Source organism: Lepidochelys olivacea (assembly GCF_965140295.1).
Source record: "Lepidochelys olivacea isolate rLepOli2 genome assembly, chromosome: 19".
In the NCBI taxonomy this organism is placed as follows: Eukaryota; Metazoa; Chordata; order Testudines; family Cheloniidae; genus Lepidochelys; species Lepidochelys olivacea.
In genome coordinates, this window is record NC_140429.1 from 11770985 (window position 1) to 11787796 (window position 16812).

Genomic DNA, 16812 nt, shown 5'->3' on the forward strand with positions numbered 1-16812 from the left:
CCCATGGTTCTTTATACCGCAGTAAGATGAGCCACTCTACCCTTCTTTCCCTGGGAACTGTGGGAGAACTCGTCTGTCCTTCTAGGCACATGGGGGCAATTGTGGGAAGGCATTGGAGGACTATTAGCACTCCAGGGGTTTAGCCTGCATCCATACTGCAAGTGGGAAGGTTACCCTTCCAGCCTGAGGGAAAGCAGTACCTGGGCTAACCCTCCCTAGGTGGCCAGCAAGCCTGGATTTAAAGAATACTCAGGTTGGAGGGTTGTGTGTGTGTGTGTATGGGAGGGGGGTCTGGGATAACACCCAAGGAAAAGCCCCAGCTAACTGTGAAGTGAAGACAAAGCCATATATTACAGCTCACCAAATACACATACTCTACAAAGCAAGCCGCTTTGTCATTAACCTCTAGTCTAATCAATGATTAAAAAAAGAAACCAAAATAAAAAATTGACGCTGAAGGGGAACATTTAAAGAATTTTCCTAAGTCAACAATATTGAATAAAATGCAAGGTATTGTAAGAGTGGCATTAATTAAATGCTAAGTGACTGAATCGGGAATAATGACATTAGACCAGTGCTGTAATTAAACGACGAATTGATTGAAAGGAGCCATATTAAATTCAGAACACTACAATACAAGACCGATCACTGCACAAAAGCCTTTAAAGGTTTTACAGTGATTTAAGTCAATTAAGAGTTTAAAAACTAACAAATGTTCCAAAACTGATTACGACTAGGTGTGATGAAATCCACATACATGGCAAATATGGGTTAGCGTCTCTCTTACACGCACACAAAACCAGTTTGACTTGGTTCTAATGTGTAGAGAAGGATTATGCATAACCTGTTAGAATAAAAATGGGGAATCGCTGTAGTGGATAGGGCACTGGACAAGGAGTCAAGAGACCCACGTTCTATTCTGCTACTGACTGCTCTGTGCCTCAGTTTCCCCATTTGTATCAGAGATAATGCTATTTATCTCCTCCCTGCGCACTGTATGCCTTAGTTAATAAGGTGAATGAAAACCTTCTGATGGAAGTTGCTGTGTTAAGCACAAGATAACCTTTGTTTCATAGAATATCAGCGTTGGAAGGGACCTCAGGAGATCATCTAGTCCAACCCCCTGCTCAAATTTTGTAGATTTCTCAGTCTCCCTGCAGTGTGGAGTGTGTACGAAGACAAGAGACAGAGGACAGATGATCTAGTGATTAGGACACTAGCCTGGGACTTGGGAGACCTGGGTTCTATTTCCTGCTCTGCTACAGGCCTTGGGCAAGTCATTTCCCTGCTCTGTGCCTCAGTTTCCCCACTTGTAAATTCGAATACCAGGACTTCCCCTACCTCACAGAGTTGTTATGAGGACAAATACATTAGATTGTGACACACCCAGCTACAACAGTAATGGGAGTTAGATAAGGACCTAGGACAGAGAGAGACAGATACTGGCTGGCCCCTTTGTTCTTCCATTAAAATTTTGGGAGAAATCCAGATAGTCCCATTTTAAAATCTGTTCTGATTTCCCTCCTCCCACCAGCCAGCACAATTCCATAGGGCAGGAGCATCGTATGGCTTTCCCTCCAACCTCCCTCCGGCCGCGCTCCCTACCTGTGTTTGTGGCCGCTTTCCCTTTCAGCAGCAGCTTGAGGCAGTTGGGCTGGTTGTACTGAGCACTGTAGTGCAGAGCTGTGTTCCCGTCCTGAGTCACCTTGTCCAGGTTGCCCCTGCACAGCGAGGCAAAGGCAGTTGAAGATGCAAGCGTGGGTCAAACATCTCCCACCAGAGAGACAGTGTGGCCTAACTGGGGTCTGGGAGTCAGGAGACGTGGGTTTTATTCCCAGCCCTGCCACTGACCCACTTGAACTTGGGTACGTCACTTCCCCACTCTGTGCCTCAGTTTCCTCATCTCTAAAATGGGGAGAAGGCTCCTGACCTGCCTCTTGTGGGTGATGGGAGAATCAGTGACACTCCAATCCTTGTATGAAAGGCGCGCTGCCAGTCAACAGCAGAGAGATTTTTATTCCCCCACAAGGGAACTATGTCAAGAGAGTCCTTCTCCCTCCCCAGTTCCTGACATCGTTGTTCTCCAAATTCCTTCTAGTTCAGCTTCATCCTTCTCATGCTGGGAACGAGGGGCACAGAATGCAGTATTCCAGCCAGGGGCTCACTGGAGTCGCATGGAGAGCAATTATCTCTGTGCTCCATTGTATATTACAGCCATGGAGCCAGCCCATAATCACAGGGGCCAGTGGACAGCTTATTGGATAGACCTTATGGCAGCCAGTCTAGGTCTCTCTACCACCACTCCCAGTTTCCAGGCATCTCCCCTTCCCTGCATTATCATCTGCCTTTTGGATTAGTCCCTCCCCACAATTTATTCTGAATCAAATTGGTTATTTTCTGCCCCAATTTCCAACCTCCCTTGTTACCTTTGGATTAATCCTCTGTCCTTGCAATTCCTCCCATTTTAGGGTCAGCTGCAAATCCCACCAGCTTTCTCATTAACCTCCTTCTAGTGCAGGTGATGAAGACCAGATCCAAGTGGAGAACTCACCTCCAGCAGCACAGTGGGTCTCCCAGGCAGGAGAGCTCTAAGTTACATGGATTTTTCGTGGAGCCTCCCCTCCCAGCATTGACCAGGCCTGCACCTGCTTAGCTTATGAGACCCAACATGTTCCCAACCCAAGATGCTATGGCTACCAGCCACCCACCTGCCATCCTCCCTGGGTGAAGCTTACCCATTCTGAATGATGAAGTCCACCAGTGGGAGGGAGGACTTGTCTGCATAACGCACAGCCAGGTGCAGAGCCAACTCACCCTGGTCCTGTCACAGGGGGGAGAAGCAGCAACATTAACCCTCTCTCCACTACAGCACAGCTTGGCTTGGCACATTCAATTAACAAGAGAACATAAGAATGGCCATATTGGGTCCATCTAGCCCAGTATCTTGTCTTCAGACAGTGGCCAGTGCCAGGTGCCCCAGAAGGAATGAACAGAACAGGTAATCATTGCATGATCCATCTCATCATCCACCGCCAGCTTAAGGCAGTCAGAGGCTAGGGACACGCAGAGCAGGGGTTGCATCCCTGAACATCTTAACCAGCGGAGGATAGGCCCACCAATGGCTCTATCCTCCATGAACTTATCTAATTCTTCTTTGAGCCCTGATCATGGCAGCGTCCCAGCAGGGGTTGTAGATTTGATGGCCACTCATCTCCTGAGAGGCCTGCAGAAGATGTGTCCTCAACCCCAGAGACGAGGAGGAATATCTGGTGTCGCTTAGCATCAATTGCCGAGGCAAGGGACAGCAGGATCCAAGGGAAATCTGGTCTGGGCCTTCTCAGCTGTGAGCTGCTCAGAAGGGCCGGTGGAAAATTTTCCACTTAAACCATTTATCGATGAAAAATTGGATATTGACAAAATGAAAATTTTCCATGAAAAACTTGTGTTTTCAAGAGAAAATTTTCAATATTTCATCAAACAAGCCAAATGCTTGAAAAAGTGAATATTTCAGTTCAGATAGCCTGCCGTGGTGCCTCTTGGGAATTTTAGTCTAGTTTCTTTATGTCAAAAGAAAAGGAGTACTTGTGGCACCTTAGAGACTAACCAATTTATTTGAGCATAAGCTTTTGTGAGCTACAGCTCACTTCATCAGATGCATTCAGTGGAAAATACAGTGGGGAGATTTGTCCACATATCTATTCAGGGGACACCATCATAGGGCCTAATCACATCAGCCACACTATCAGAGGCTCGTTCACCTGCACATCCACCAATGGGATATATGCCATCATGTGCCAGCAATGCCCCTCTGCCATGTACACTGGTCAAACTGGACAGTCTCTACGTAAAAGAATAACTGGAAACAAATCAGACGTCAAGAGTTATTACATTCAAAAACCAGTTGGAGAACACTTCAATCTCTTTGGTCACTCGATTACAGACCTAAAAGTGGCAATTCTTCAACAAAAAAACTTCAAAAACAGACTCCAACGAGAGACTGCTGAATTGGAATTAATTTGCAAACTGGATACAATTAACTTAGGCTTGACTAGAGACTGGGAGTGGATGGGTCATTACACAAAGTAAAACTATTTCCTCATGTTTATTCCACCCCCCACTGTTCCTCAGACGTTCTTGTCAACTGCTGGAAATGGCCCACCTTGATTATCACTACAAAAGGTCCACACACACACACACACCCCCCGCTCTCCTGCTGGTAATAGCTCACCTCAAGTGATCACTCTCCTTACAGTCTGTATGGTAACACCCACTGTTTCATGTTCTCTATGTATATAAATCTCCCCACTGCATTTTCCACTGAATGCATCCGATGAAGTGGAGCTGTAGCTCACGAAAGCTTATGCTCAAATAAATTTGTTCGTCTCAAAGGTGCCACAAGTACTCCTTTTCTTTTTGCGAATACAGACGAACACGGCTGCTACTCTGAAACCTGTCTTTATGTCATCATTCTCCTCTATCAGCCAGGTTCCCCAGCTGAACTATATATCCCATGATGCATCATCAGAGTCCTCGGCCATGGTGCAACTGCCTCCACTCGCTGTGAGACAGGGCCATGATGCATCATGGGAGAACGTAGTCCGAGCAGGGAGCCCAACCCATGGAGGAGAATGGGAGTAGGAGGAACTATGGCAGCATTTCTGAATCAAAATTTCAATTTTCAATTTTTTTTCCACCAAACAATTGAACTTTTCAGTGGAAATTTTGAAAACATGATTTCCCCCTCCGCCCCCATTTAGTCACAATTTTTCCAAAGCCCATTTTCCAACTGGCTCGAACGCTCCGATCAAACCAAGAACATCAGCATTAGCATGTCACTTCTTCACGATGCTACGTAGGCAGAAACTCTCACTCCCAACAGCCCTGTTTGTGGTGTGATTCTCTATCCCCAGCTCATCTGCAAGGCCCCTATCCCATCCACATTTCAGTTCCACTTCTTCGGTGTTGCTTATAGTGAACCTAATTGACTTGTATAAGAGTCAACAATAGAACTGTGGTTTCCTGTCCCCTCACCTGTCTTTCTGTCTGTCCATTCTCAGCCTCTGACTCCCTCAGGGCAGGGCCTGTCCCTCTGCATGCGTTTGGAAAGCCCCAAGCACACAGCAGGTCCCAACAGAAATGGCTAATACATGGCAGAAGAAGTACTTGAGGATCCTTGGGCGGAAGTTAGAAGAACTTGTTTGTACAGGGGCATTGAAAGGTGAAACAAGAGAGGCCACATGTCACTGGCATGCGAGATGCAGGGCTCCACGCTCTTCCAGAGAGGTGAATTTCAACAGAGCAGGAGAAGGAACAAGCTTTGAATCCACTTTTGACACATCTTCCCTGAAGCTACAGAATGACGCGGCCCAAATCCTCCCCACATGCTCCAAAGCTTCACCTCAAGGGCCTTACTGTCCCGAGTGTTTCGAAGGGGAAAGGCTGTCAGGAAAGACTGCAGCATGCAGCAGAGATCACCTGGGCACATCTTAACCTGACCAGTTCCCTGTCATTGCAGGGGCCTTGGGTACTGGTGACACCTTGGACTCTCCTGTTCTCTGCCTGTGGCATGCACCAGTTTAGTTTCCTGTGCACTGAAATGTTTTTGGCTTAACACGGGCGTCTGGGAGATATTTAATGGCCTGCAATATACAGGAGGTCAGACTAGATGATCAGATGGTGTCCCTTTCAGCCTTAGACGCTATGAAACTCATCTAAGCCAGAGCTGCAGCAACAGGGTTTAGCTGGGAAGGTCTATGAGCTGCACCGCAGCATGGAGATGGGGTCACAGCTGGCATCAAGCATGAATCACACTGACTGTAGGACTCACCCAGCGCAGTGCAAGTGACACCTAGCAGGATGGCCAGCATTTATGGTTTGTATTCCCATAGCAGTAGGAGCCCAAGGCATGGACCAGACCCCCAACCTGCCAGGCGCTGGGCAAACGCAGAACAAACATGGTCACTGATGGCTTGTGCCCCAGACAGCTTATAATGCAAGTAGAAGACAAGAGCTGGATACAGACACGCAAGCAATGCTCACCTGGCTGTCAGGGCTAGCCAGGGGTTTTGCTAGATCATGCCCCTCCGCAAAGGCTTGTAACAAGGCAAAGAGATCCCGGTTCCGAATGGCTTCCCAGAGCCGGTGTGGCTCATCCCTGCCGGCTTTCTGGACATACTTGCGCTCCATGTATTTGGCCATGATATATTCTTTCCTGGCGCTCCTGCGGGCGGGAGGGAGGGAGCTAGGTCAGCGAGGTCACACCAACCCAGCCTTGCTGCAGCTTCCTGAGCCGAGACTAACTCAGGCACGTCGGACCAAACAGCCCTCTCTCCCCCGACCAGAAAGGAAAGGCGTGGCTGGCCCTGCAGCAAGAGAGAGAGACCCCCTCACCTCTCGACTGACTCCTTGGGCTAGTGGATTTTGGACAGGAGGCTGATGAGCTTTGGATTCAAGCCAGGACAGGGGCAAAGCAAGAGTAGGAAATACACCTCCGGACAGGGATGAGACAGCTGGTCGGGTTTGGAGGAAGCTATTTGCTGATGGCCCCAACTAGAGGAAGGTACCACCTCTACCCTCCTCCCAAGTGAGCCCATGAGAGCGAGCAGGTCTGGGCCTGACACACACCCCCTCACGAGCTCGCTCCCCCGTGTCTTACTCACATATCGCTGCTTGACGAAGGCTTCAGATTCCCCTGCGCCGGCAGCGTGGCCTCCATGATTTCATTAAACCGAGCATTTCCAATACTGACCGCCAGCTACGAACGAGAGGGGGAACACCAGCCCCATAAGCACAGGTGTTTCTGTGCCTGGGAGCCCCCTGGCTTGACTTGCCTGCCAGCTAGTTGGTTTGCTTCACACCCCGGAGACAGAAGAAACGCCAAGAGAAAGAAGCTAAAGAAAAACTATAGCGGAGACATCCATCCTTCCCTAGAGATGGGCTGAGGCCAAGCTGCATTTCAGGGCTGGATTCAGGAGCACAGAGAATTTGTGAGTGGACCTTGCAAGATCTCTGCCGTCTAGAATGATGGGAACCTTTGAAATCTAGTTGAGTGTCACAAAACAGGCCGGCTCTCGATCTGGACTGCACTAGGCTTAGCTTTCATGGCCATGCCTGTGAAACTGGGGCTCTGATGGAAGTGGGCAGAGTGCTAAGGAGAAGCAGAAAAGGGGAGAAAGGAGACGGAGGCCCCTACGCACGGGAGCCACTTACCAGCAGTTCAGAGGTGCTGAGAACGTCGAGGGTGAGGGACTGTATACGGGAGTAGTGCACCCCCAGCTCCCGGTGAATGCCTGAGCACTCAATACACGTCAGGATGCCCAGGTTGATGGAAAGCCACGTGGGATCTGCAAGGAAGCGGTACAGCACCAGTCAGCGAGCTGTGACAGCCCCCCGGTGGCACATCCTTCCCCACGTCCCCACCTGACCCCTGCACTCTGGCACCTCCTGGCCCGTGGCAGGTCGGTCGCTTAGTCCTTTTTACCCAGATCTCCGCATGGTGTCAGGGGAGAGCTCGCTGGAGAAGTCCCTCACCTCTGCCCTTGCCCCGGGATCACCACCCCTCCCGGCTGGCATCCAGCTTCCAAAAACAGCCAGGTGTGGATGCTCACAGGCTCACGCCATGTCCAACTAGATCACAGAGACAGCGTGCTCATCCTGGTCTAATGGCTACTGGCTAATGGCAACAGGCTAAAGCCACAAGACAAGGCAAAGCTAACAATGCTAGTGACATGACCAGTACCAGGCTAAGGGCGCCAGGCCCATGCACGCGCTGAGATTGCCCCTTGCAACAGGGCTTCACAGCATCGGAGTCCCCCATCACTGACCTACCTGGGGCCCCGCAGTCACAGCACTGCTTGTTGCCTGGCATGCCCTTCACCTCGCCAATGACCAGCTTGGTGAGCTCCTGCAGGCCAGCGTCCGTCACCCCCCTGGCCGAGGCTGCACAGCCGCTTGGGTCACCCTTGAAGGCGTTGCTGAGGGCTTCATCCTTGCTGTTTTGGAGCACAGACACCCAACTGGACAGGGAGGGGGAGAGGGGAGACTTCAGACAGGGACCCAGGCAGCGAGGGACCAGGAGAATGGAAACCGAGGGAGGGATCATGAGAGGAAGAGAAACAAAAACATTTTCTAGGCTAGAGAAACAGTGCTGTGGGTAACAGGGTCCTGCCTCTGCACAAAGCCCAGGTCATGGCTGGGGATGGCTGGACGAGACATCGTTTGCAGCCTTCGCTGCTGCTCCTATCTTGACCACAGAGGGCACCGTAATAATAAACGACCATCCTGAGCTTGTATATAGCACAGTTCCTCAGCAGATCTCAAAGCGCCTTGTGAAGCAGGACAGTATCATGGACAGTATCATTATCTGCCTTTCATAAAGGGGGGGAAATGAGGCACAGAGCAGGGAAGTAACTTGCCCAAGGTCACCCAGCGGTAGGACCAGGAACAGAACCCTGGTCTCCTGACTCCCAGTCCAGTGCTCTACCCACTAGACCCCACTGCATCTATACTGCAGCATGATGATGCAAGGTGCTCCCACCCTGCAGGGGCCAAGCACAGCATCTTCACATGTGGTGCTCACAACCTCTGTGGGTCCTGGGAGCTAGACAGCAGGCACAGGATGCAAACCTACAAAGCAGATCATCTTGCCACGGGAACCGAGTGCCCTGTATTCTGCAGTGGTGAAAGGGGCCCCCGGACTCAGTGCAACATTCTGGCTCATGAGCTATTACCAGCAGCAGAGTGAGTTTGTGTGTGTATTGGGGTGGGGGGGTGAGAAAACCTGGATTTGTGCTGGAAATGGCCCACCTTGATTATCATGCACATTGTAGGGAGAGTGGTCACTTTGGATGAGCTATTACCAGCAGGATAGTGAGTTTGTGTGTGTGTATGTGTGTGTTTTTTTGGAGGGGGGTGAGGGGGTGAGAGAACCTGGATTTGTGCAGGAAATGGCCCACCTTGATTATCATGCACATTGTGTAGAGAGTTGTCACTTTGGATGGGCTATTACCAGCAGGAGAGTGAGTTTGTGTGTGGGGGGGTGGAGGGTGAGAAAACCTGAATTTGTGCTGGAAATGGCCCAACTTGATGATCACTTTAGATAAGCTATTACCAGCAGGACAGTGGGGTGGGAGGAGGTATTGTTTCATGATCTCTGTGTGTATATAAAGTCTGCTGCAGTTTCCACAGTATGCATCCGATGAAGTGAGCTGTAGCTCACGAAAGCTCATGCTCAAATAAATTGGTTAGTCTCTAAGGTGCCACAAGTCCTCCTTTTCTTTTTGCGAATACAGACTAACACGGCTGCTACTCTGAAATCTACCGATTTTGCCGCCCCAAGCAGTCACCGCCGAATTGCCACCACGCCCGGAAGAGCGGCGGAGCTGCTGCAGAATTGCTGTCGTGGAACACGGACTGCCGCCCCATTCTCAGCGCCGCCCCAAGCACCTGCTTGGAAAGCTGGTGCCTGGAACCAGCCCTGTGGCTCGCACATCTGTGCCCCCCTGCTCAGCGGACAGAAGCCCTGCAAGACCAGTAGCCATTCCCACGCAGGGAAAGGGGAGGATGGGCAGAGAGGATGGTTGCTGTCACTTACACAACACACTCCTGTTCATCCTCAGCCTGGAAGTGGTATGTCCTGTTATCTGCAGGGAGAGGGAAAGGGAGAGGGGACAGGTGAAAGGGATGCTTTCAGTATCTGGGAAAGCCCATGATCCCCAGCCAAGTCAGAAGCACAAAGCCAGCTGCTTCAAGAGGCTGGATAATTTTAGCAGGATGATCTATGCAGCATAGTGAAATAAAGCTCTTGACCTGTACTTCTGGAGACCTGGTTCAAGTCCAACCTTGGGCCACAAGTGTCATGAGTTTGGTAGATCTCACCTCACTCCACAGGGGACATTTACCCTCATCACGTAAGGATCATATAATTGGTACCTTCCACCTGGGGGAGGCCTGGAATTGGAAAAAAGGGGCGGGGGGTGGGGAGAAGGGTGTCTGTAGCCCAGGAGAGCGGAGATGCATTGGTAGAGCTGTGGAGGGGTAGAATCAGGATAGCTAGGATGTCGGTGAGGAACGAAGGCCATTTCAGAGCTGGGAGAACTTTGCACAGAACTCAGTTATGCTAGTTCTGCCTCTAGCCCACGATGGTCATCTCTCAGTTTGCACCCCAGTTAAAAATACACCTTCCCTGCTCTCTTTAAAGGATAACTCTGAGGGGCTGCCCAGGTGCTGCTCTGGGCGGGGGCGGAGAGGAAGAGAGCTTTATTCCTAGCCAGAGAGATGCCTTGTAAATCCATTTTAAGAGCCACAAATGGGGAGAGCTCAGAATTGTAGAGCAGATGCAATGTCTTATCCTGGACCTCGAGAGCATGAGATACTGGGGCCCACATTTGTAACATTTCAATTGGTATTCTATTGTTTAACAGCGCGATTAAAACTGTGATTAACTTTTTGAATTAACTGCGATTAATTGACATCCCTAGGCATTGCTGCACTCAGCACCATGGGGCCTAACTGACTTAGGAGCCTAAGCGCATTTTCAAAAGGGGTTTAGGCACTTGGGATTTTGGTGCCTAAATCCCTTTTGAAAAGGAGTTTAGGCTTCTAAATCATTTAGGATTTTGAGCGCAGCAATGCCTAGAGATGTCAATTAATCGCAGCTAACTCAAAAAAAGTCAATCACAGTTTTAATTGCACTGTTAAATAATAGAATACCAATTGAAATGTATTAAATATTTTGGATGTTTTTCTACATTTTCAAATATGTTGATTTCTATTACAACATGGAATGCAAAGTGTACACTGCTCACTTCATATTGGGTATTATTACAAATATTTGCACTGTAAAAATGATAAAAAATAGTATTTCCATTCACCTCGCACAAGTACTGTAGTGCACTCTCTTAATCCTGAAAGTGCAACTTACAGATGTAGATTTGTTTTTGTTACATAACTGCACAAAAAACAAAACAATGCAAAACTTTAGAGCCTACAAGTCCACCCAGTCCTACTTCTTGTTCAGCCAATCGCGAAGACAAACAAGTTTGTTTACATTTACGGAAGATAATGCTGCCCACTTCTTATTTACAATGTCACCAGAAAGTGAGAACAGGCGTTTGCATGGGACTTTTGTAACCGGCATTGCAAGGTATTTACGTGCCAGGTATGCTAAACAATCGTATGCCCCTTCATGCTTCGGCCACCATTCCAGAGGACATGCTTCCATGCTGAGGATACTCATTAAAAAAAATGATGCGTTAATTAAATTTGTGACTGAACTCCTCAGCGGAGAATTGTACGTCTCCAACTCTGTTTTACCCACATTCTGCCATATATTTCATGTTCTAGCAGTCTTGGATGACGACTCAGCCCATGTTGTTCATTTTAAGAACACTTTCACAAAACGCAAAGGCGGTACCAATGTGAGATTTCTAAAGATAGCTACAACACTCAACCCAAGGTTTAAGAATCTGAAGTGCCTTCCAAAATCTGAGAGGGACGAGGTGTGAGGCATGCTTTCAGAAGTCTTAAAAGAGCAACGCTCTGATGCAGAAACTACAGAACCCGAACCACCAAAAAAAGAAAATCAACCTTCTACTGGTGGCATCTGACCCAGAGAATGAAAATGAACATGTGTCGGTCCACACTGCTTTGGATTGTTATTGAGCAGAAACTGTCATCAGCATGGACGCATGTCCCCTGGAATGGTGGTTGAAGCATGAAAGGACATATCAAGCTTTAGCTCATCTGCCATGTAAATATCTTGCGATACCCACTACAATTGTTAAATAAATGGTATTCTATTATTGTTTAATGGCGCGATTAATCTTTTTAATCACTTGACAGCCCTACTAAATACCTTTCCAAATCTGGGCCCAGGGCTATCTCATTTTTCCCTACTCACGCGTCACAAGGTCAAAGCACTTCTTTTCCTCCGGGTGAGGTCTCACTTGGCAGGTCAGCAGGTTCAGCTTCACGGGAGGCCGGTTGATCTGGGAGAGGAGGAGAGCGGGCAGGTGAAATGGGAAGTGAAGCAAGCCAGAAGGACTGGGATGCTAGTCGCTGTTTAGGAACACAGCCATTGTCAGACAGAATCAGACCCAGGCTTCATCTAGTCTCCAGCAGTGATCGGCACCAGATGCAAGAACCTGACATTAGAGAGATGTGGGATCATCTTCTCCCTAACCTCTAATAGTCCAAGACTGGAGGGGCAGTACAGCCTAGTGGTATCACACTGGACTGGGACTCAGGACACCCAGCTTCTATTCCTAGCTCTGCCACTCACCTGCTGGCTGATGTTGGAAAAGTCACTGCCCCCTCTCTGTTCCTCAGTTTCCCCCACATGTAGAACAGGGATAAGCAGCTCATCTACTGATGAAAAGGCATTACAAAAGACCTCGAGGTTTTCCAGCGTTTGGGCCAGCATTAACTATGCTAACTCTGGATATTCTTGTTATCTACCGAAATGCCCAGGCCCCCTTGGAATCTTGCAGAATCTTCTTTTGCAGAAGAATCTGAGCCAGAGCAGTTTTTAAGTTGCATTTTACTCCCTCTACCTCTAGAGAGCAGCCATTCTTTCTACCTGAAGTTTCTACCGATTGTCTAGTCTGGAGCCTCAAGGCATCACTTATGCTCCCTACCTGAAAAGGTGATAGAAAACCTTCTCCAACATGTTCTCTCTCTCTCTCTCTCTGTCTCATTTGTTTATGTCAGATGAAGTTGTTATAATGCACCCAGTTTGGGGTTGCTTTACAAATCCCGAGGCTGGGTGGAGTTTACCAGAAGTTTAATGCACCAGAGTTCTAAGCAAACCTTGGCAGAGTTATGGACTTGCGTGTGGAGGAGGCACAGATTCAGGGGCCAGATGAACCCCTAGGAAACAAACCAGCCAACCTTTGCACAGCTCTGTATGCCATTTTGAGATAAACTGGCAGCTCCCCTTCCCACTGAGACACACATAAGGAGCAGGGGATGAAGAGGTACAGACCTGATCCTTTAAGCGTAAGCTAAAAGGTTACCATCAGTAGGCACATGCTCTCGGGCTGCGATTTGGATGCCTGTTCGCATACCCATTCATAGGAGGTGCAGTTCACCACACAGGCTTGAATGGATTTAATCTACAGCCTCCATAGCCATAAACAATCCCTTGTTAGGACGGTTCCATGGTAGGCTGAACCCAAGCACCACCTATCCGCCAGCGCCCGGCGCTGGGCCTTACCATGCTGTGCGAGATGGTGAGGCAGCCATACTTCACCCCACACTTCCTCTTCTGCCACACTTTCCGGATTCTAGGACAGGCAGAGAGAAGGGAGTGAGGGTCCATTTTGTACCTGATACTCAGCTTCTCCCACAGCCCTGGTGACCCCCATGGCCCCTCATCTCGCTGATGGGCTTTAGTGGGGAGTATCGCTTCCTGGGTTACCGTAGCACTTCCTTTAACTCACCCGATGTAGAAATACCCCTCGGAGCCCTGCTCAAACCCTCCGACTGCCCAATCTTCTCAGTCCGCTTTCTCTGTTCGCACCAAGTGCCTCATCCCTTCCCTTAAACCCGACGCACGCCTCTAAGAGCCTTCTTCCCTCAGTGCCTGAGGCATTTCCTACCCCAACGGTTGGCCCATTGTACACAGGTGAAACTCTTCCTTCTCCTTGGCAGAGTGCTGCTCCCATTAGGCAGCGGCTTGCTATGCCCGTAGCATGGACCTTCTTCCTTTTCAAAGGGAATTTGGTGACAGGCTGGTAACCCTGGAGACTGAAGTCCAGGAGAGATGCTTGCAGCATAGGCTTCCTTACCAGTCCTGTGCTGAAAGGACCACATCTTGGGACAGTTCATCTCCATCAGGCGCTGGCCTCTCTGCTGAGGTTCCCAATGTGGGTAGCAGTTAGTGCCAGGCTTGGACAGGACTTGCATGGGATGTGGACACCTGTCCACTAGGAAATGGACTGACGCCACCAAATCATTTCAAACCTGACTCCTAATAGACATCAGCTACGGAGGAGGGTCACTCCTGAGCTGGGCTACTTCCAAACCAGAGTCCTGTCCCAGGCCCCATATCTTATCAACCCCCCAACCATCCAGCCCCTCGTTCCATTTTTTCCCCTTTCCACCCCAAAGGATCCCAGATGCAGGTATGTCCACGCAGCAGCTGGCAAGCGTAATTTCTAATGGGTGCGTACTCACTAGCTCTGCTCCAGCAAGTGACTGACAATAGCAGCGTGGCTGTGACGACTGGCAGCTTGTGCTAGCTGCCCGACTCCACACCCAAGGGGTCGGGCGGGACGGTGCTTGGGTAGCTGGCCCAAGCCACGCAGCCACTCTTCTCGACCTGAGCTGGGAAGTCCACCTACCAGCTGCCGTGCGGACATCCCCTGCGTGCAAGCACGTGGACTGGGCAGAGACACGAGGGCTTTCGAGGATTCAAAGCTTTAAGGCCAGGAGGGACCATTTGGATCATCTGGCCTGAACACCTGCACGGCCCACACCAAAGCATCTCCCCAAATAATTCCTGCACCACTTGATCCTTCAACAGCCTCGTCCTACGGCCACCGGCCTTCCCAGAGAACATCAGCTCTTAATGAGCACGTGAAGAGTCTATCTGAAAAGGGAGCAAGCAGGAGCCAGTTCGTACGCACCCATCGCTTTTCTTGCACAGAAAGCCCGACTTCTCCGTCCCGTACTGCTTGTTCCCTTGGTGCTGGTGGATGCTGTAGCCGCTGCCAGAGTTCTTCCTGAGAAGGTTTTCCTGAACTCACCAAGGACAGAACAAAAATATAAATATATATTCAGAGCATAGGCCTCAGGGTCTGTTTCTTTGCCGCATCACAGCCCTCTTGCCCTGCTAGGGCCTGATCCCTGCTGGCCCAATCCTGCAGGAACGCCCCAGACCTTCCTCTTAATGTTGTCCACAGCACCTCCAAATGCCCTCCAACTTTATTATGGCCACTTGGAGAATCACTTAGAGCTCCATCATCCTGACTTCCCGGGGCCTTCTCCTTGATAGCGAACTTCTCCTTTCCCATCAACTTTCTTCCCTTCGGAACCTCTGGGACACTTGTCTTACCCTTCTGGCCAGCCTCACCCAGCCTCTGACTGCTTGCCGGTCAGTTCCTGACCCTTTCCTACCACCACTGTGACACCACCCAGGTGGCTAGCAATGCATACCAGCTCCCAATCATGGATCCTCTCCTCCCACATGGCATCATCACGCTCTCAAGGCTGGGCTCTCAGCTCGGTCTCTGATGCCCAGGAAGGCCCACTGAAGGCCAGAGGAGCCCTTCCATTGATTTCAGTCGGCTTTGGATTGGTTCCCATTCGGTCTACCCACCTGCCTCCACTCTGGCTGCTCCTGGCTACCCTGGGGAAAGTCAATGGGTAACAGGGCTGTGTCTCTCTGTAGAAAATCCAAGGTAGGACGCTCATCAGGAGGCCTAGATCCAACTCTGTTGGCTATTCCCTCACTGTGCTAGGCCCCTTCGTTGCCTAGCAGAGTAGGGGAATAGGCCAAGAGCCTCACCTCTTTGTTCTCCAGCTGCAGGATGCCTCGGAGGGAGTCACGGATCTGAGTGAGCTCCTTCACCTCCTCCTCCTGGGCCTGGTGCAGCTGAAAAGAAAAGCAGCAGAAGACTTTAATATGATCATCCATGTTACTGCCATCCTGAGCCTCTCCATCCTCAACAACATGGGGAGCAGAGTGCAGGGAGGCGGGTGGTCATCTCTCTGAAGTAGGGCAAGAACATAGGAACTGCCAGGCTGGATCAGAACAGGGCCCATCTAGCCTGGTATCGGATCTCCTAAACGGGGACAGTGGCAGAATTGGTTCTCATGTATCCACTCGTTCACAGACACGCTCACAGATGTATAGTAGATTGGAGAGGTCTGATTTTGTTACAGAAGTTATGCTGGTTTATGCTATGGTATCATATCCATTTGGATGATTTAAAATTCCCCCTACATCGCTCCGGCAAGCACTGTGCACATACAGCACTAGCCCCCTAGGGCCCCTATTAGCAATGGGTTCTAGTTATCACTTCATCCAGTTTTCCTAGTACTTTAGCAAGGCTCACTGCTCTGATTCATTGGACCACCCGCAGCACCTTTCTGGAACGGTAGCTGGACTCCAGTGTGTTTTCTCTTGAAAAGTTCATAGATCCTTTGGAGTCCATTGTAGGGAACAAAGTAAAGGGCTGATCCAAAGATGTGCGGAGCATCTGCAACCCGTGGCTGAGAATACTTACTGCATGTAAAGATGTGGCGAGCTTCTCAATGAAAGGGTAGAGATTCTGAGCAGCCTTCCAGCCATCTTGGAAGAAACTGAGCAAGAGAAAAATGTCAGCCAACGGCATCGCAACACCATTCATCAGCCATGGCCAGGTCCTTCACAGCCAGCTACGAGAAACCTGCCGTCAGCACTCGGGAGTTCCTACCACGCTGGCCCTCTCAGCCAGCGCTCACCAAGAACACAGTCAATCAAGGTCATGCTAAGGCTCCCAGTGAGCCAGTCACTCTGCCTGATGGCCTGAAGGAGAGGGGGTTCAGAATCTACAGACCACCTCCAAACCCAATGGTCCCATTCACATTGTGCCTATAGACATTCAGCTTACAGCAGCTGGAGTATAAGCTTGTGATGCGCCCAATGTGCTTCGCAGGGGCAGAGAGGGCAGGGAAGACTCCTTCCCGTCCCTGAAATGGATCACCAGATCACTCCCTTCTCATTACAATCAGCCGGATGGTGGGCTGAGGCCGAGCCTCTCACCTCTCATCATTCAGGGCTTCATCCCACTGCAAGACATACAAGCTCAAACTCCACTCAGTTCTTCT

The 16812-nt window shown here is 49.9% G+C and overlaps 1 protein-coding gene across 1 annotated transcript in view; it reads right to left on the bottom strand.

Moving 5' to 3' along the window:
* Window positions 1-16812, bottom strand: part of ASAP3 (ArfGAP with SH3 domain, ankyrin repeat and PH domain 3) — a 72478-nt gene that overhangs the window by 11864 nt on the left and 43802 nt on the right. Inside the window, exons 8-19 of the mRNA XM_084652348.1 lie at window positions 16230-16305; window positions 15509-15595; window positions 14628-14737; window positions 13214-13283; window positions 11900-11987; window positions 9593-9641; window positions 7828-8015; window positions 7210-7343; window positions 6660-6754; window positions 6040-6220; window positions 2736-2821; window positions 1606-1721 (exon numbers count right to left, since the gene is read on the bottom strand). Of these exons, the coding sequence (XP_084508474.1) occupies window positions 1606-1721; window positions 2736-2821; window positions 6040-6220; window positions 6660-6754; window positions 7210-7343; window positions 7828-8015; window positions 9593-9641; window positions 11900-11987; window positions 13214-13283; window positions 14628-14737; window positions 15509-15595; window positions 16230-16305 (1280 nt within the window). The remainder of the gene's footprint in view (window positions 1-1605; window positions 1722-2735; window positions 2822-6039; window positions 6221-6659; window positions 6755-7209; window positions 7344-7827; window positions 8016-9592; window positions 9642-11899; window positions 11988-13213; window positions 13284-14627; window positions 14738-15508; window positions 15596-16229; window positions 16306-16812) is intronic.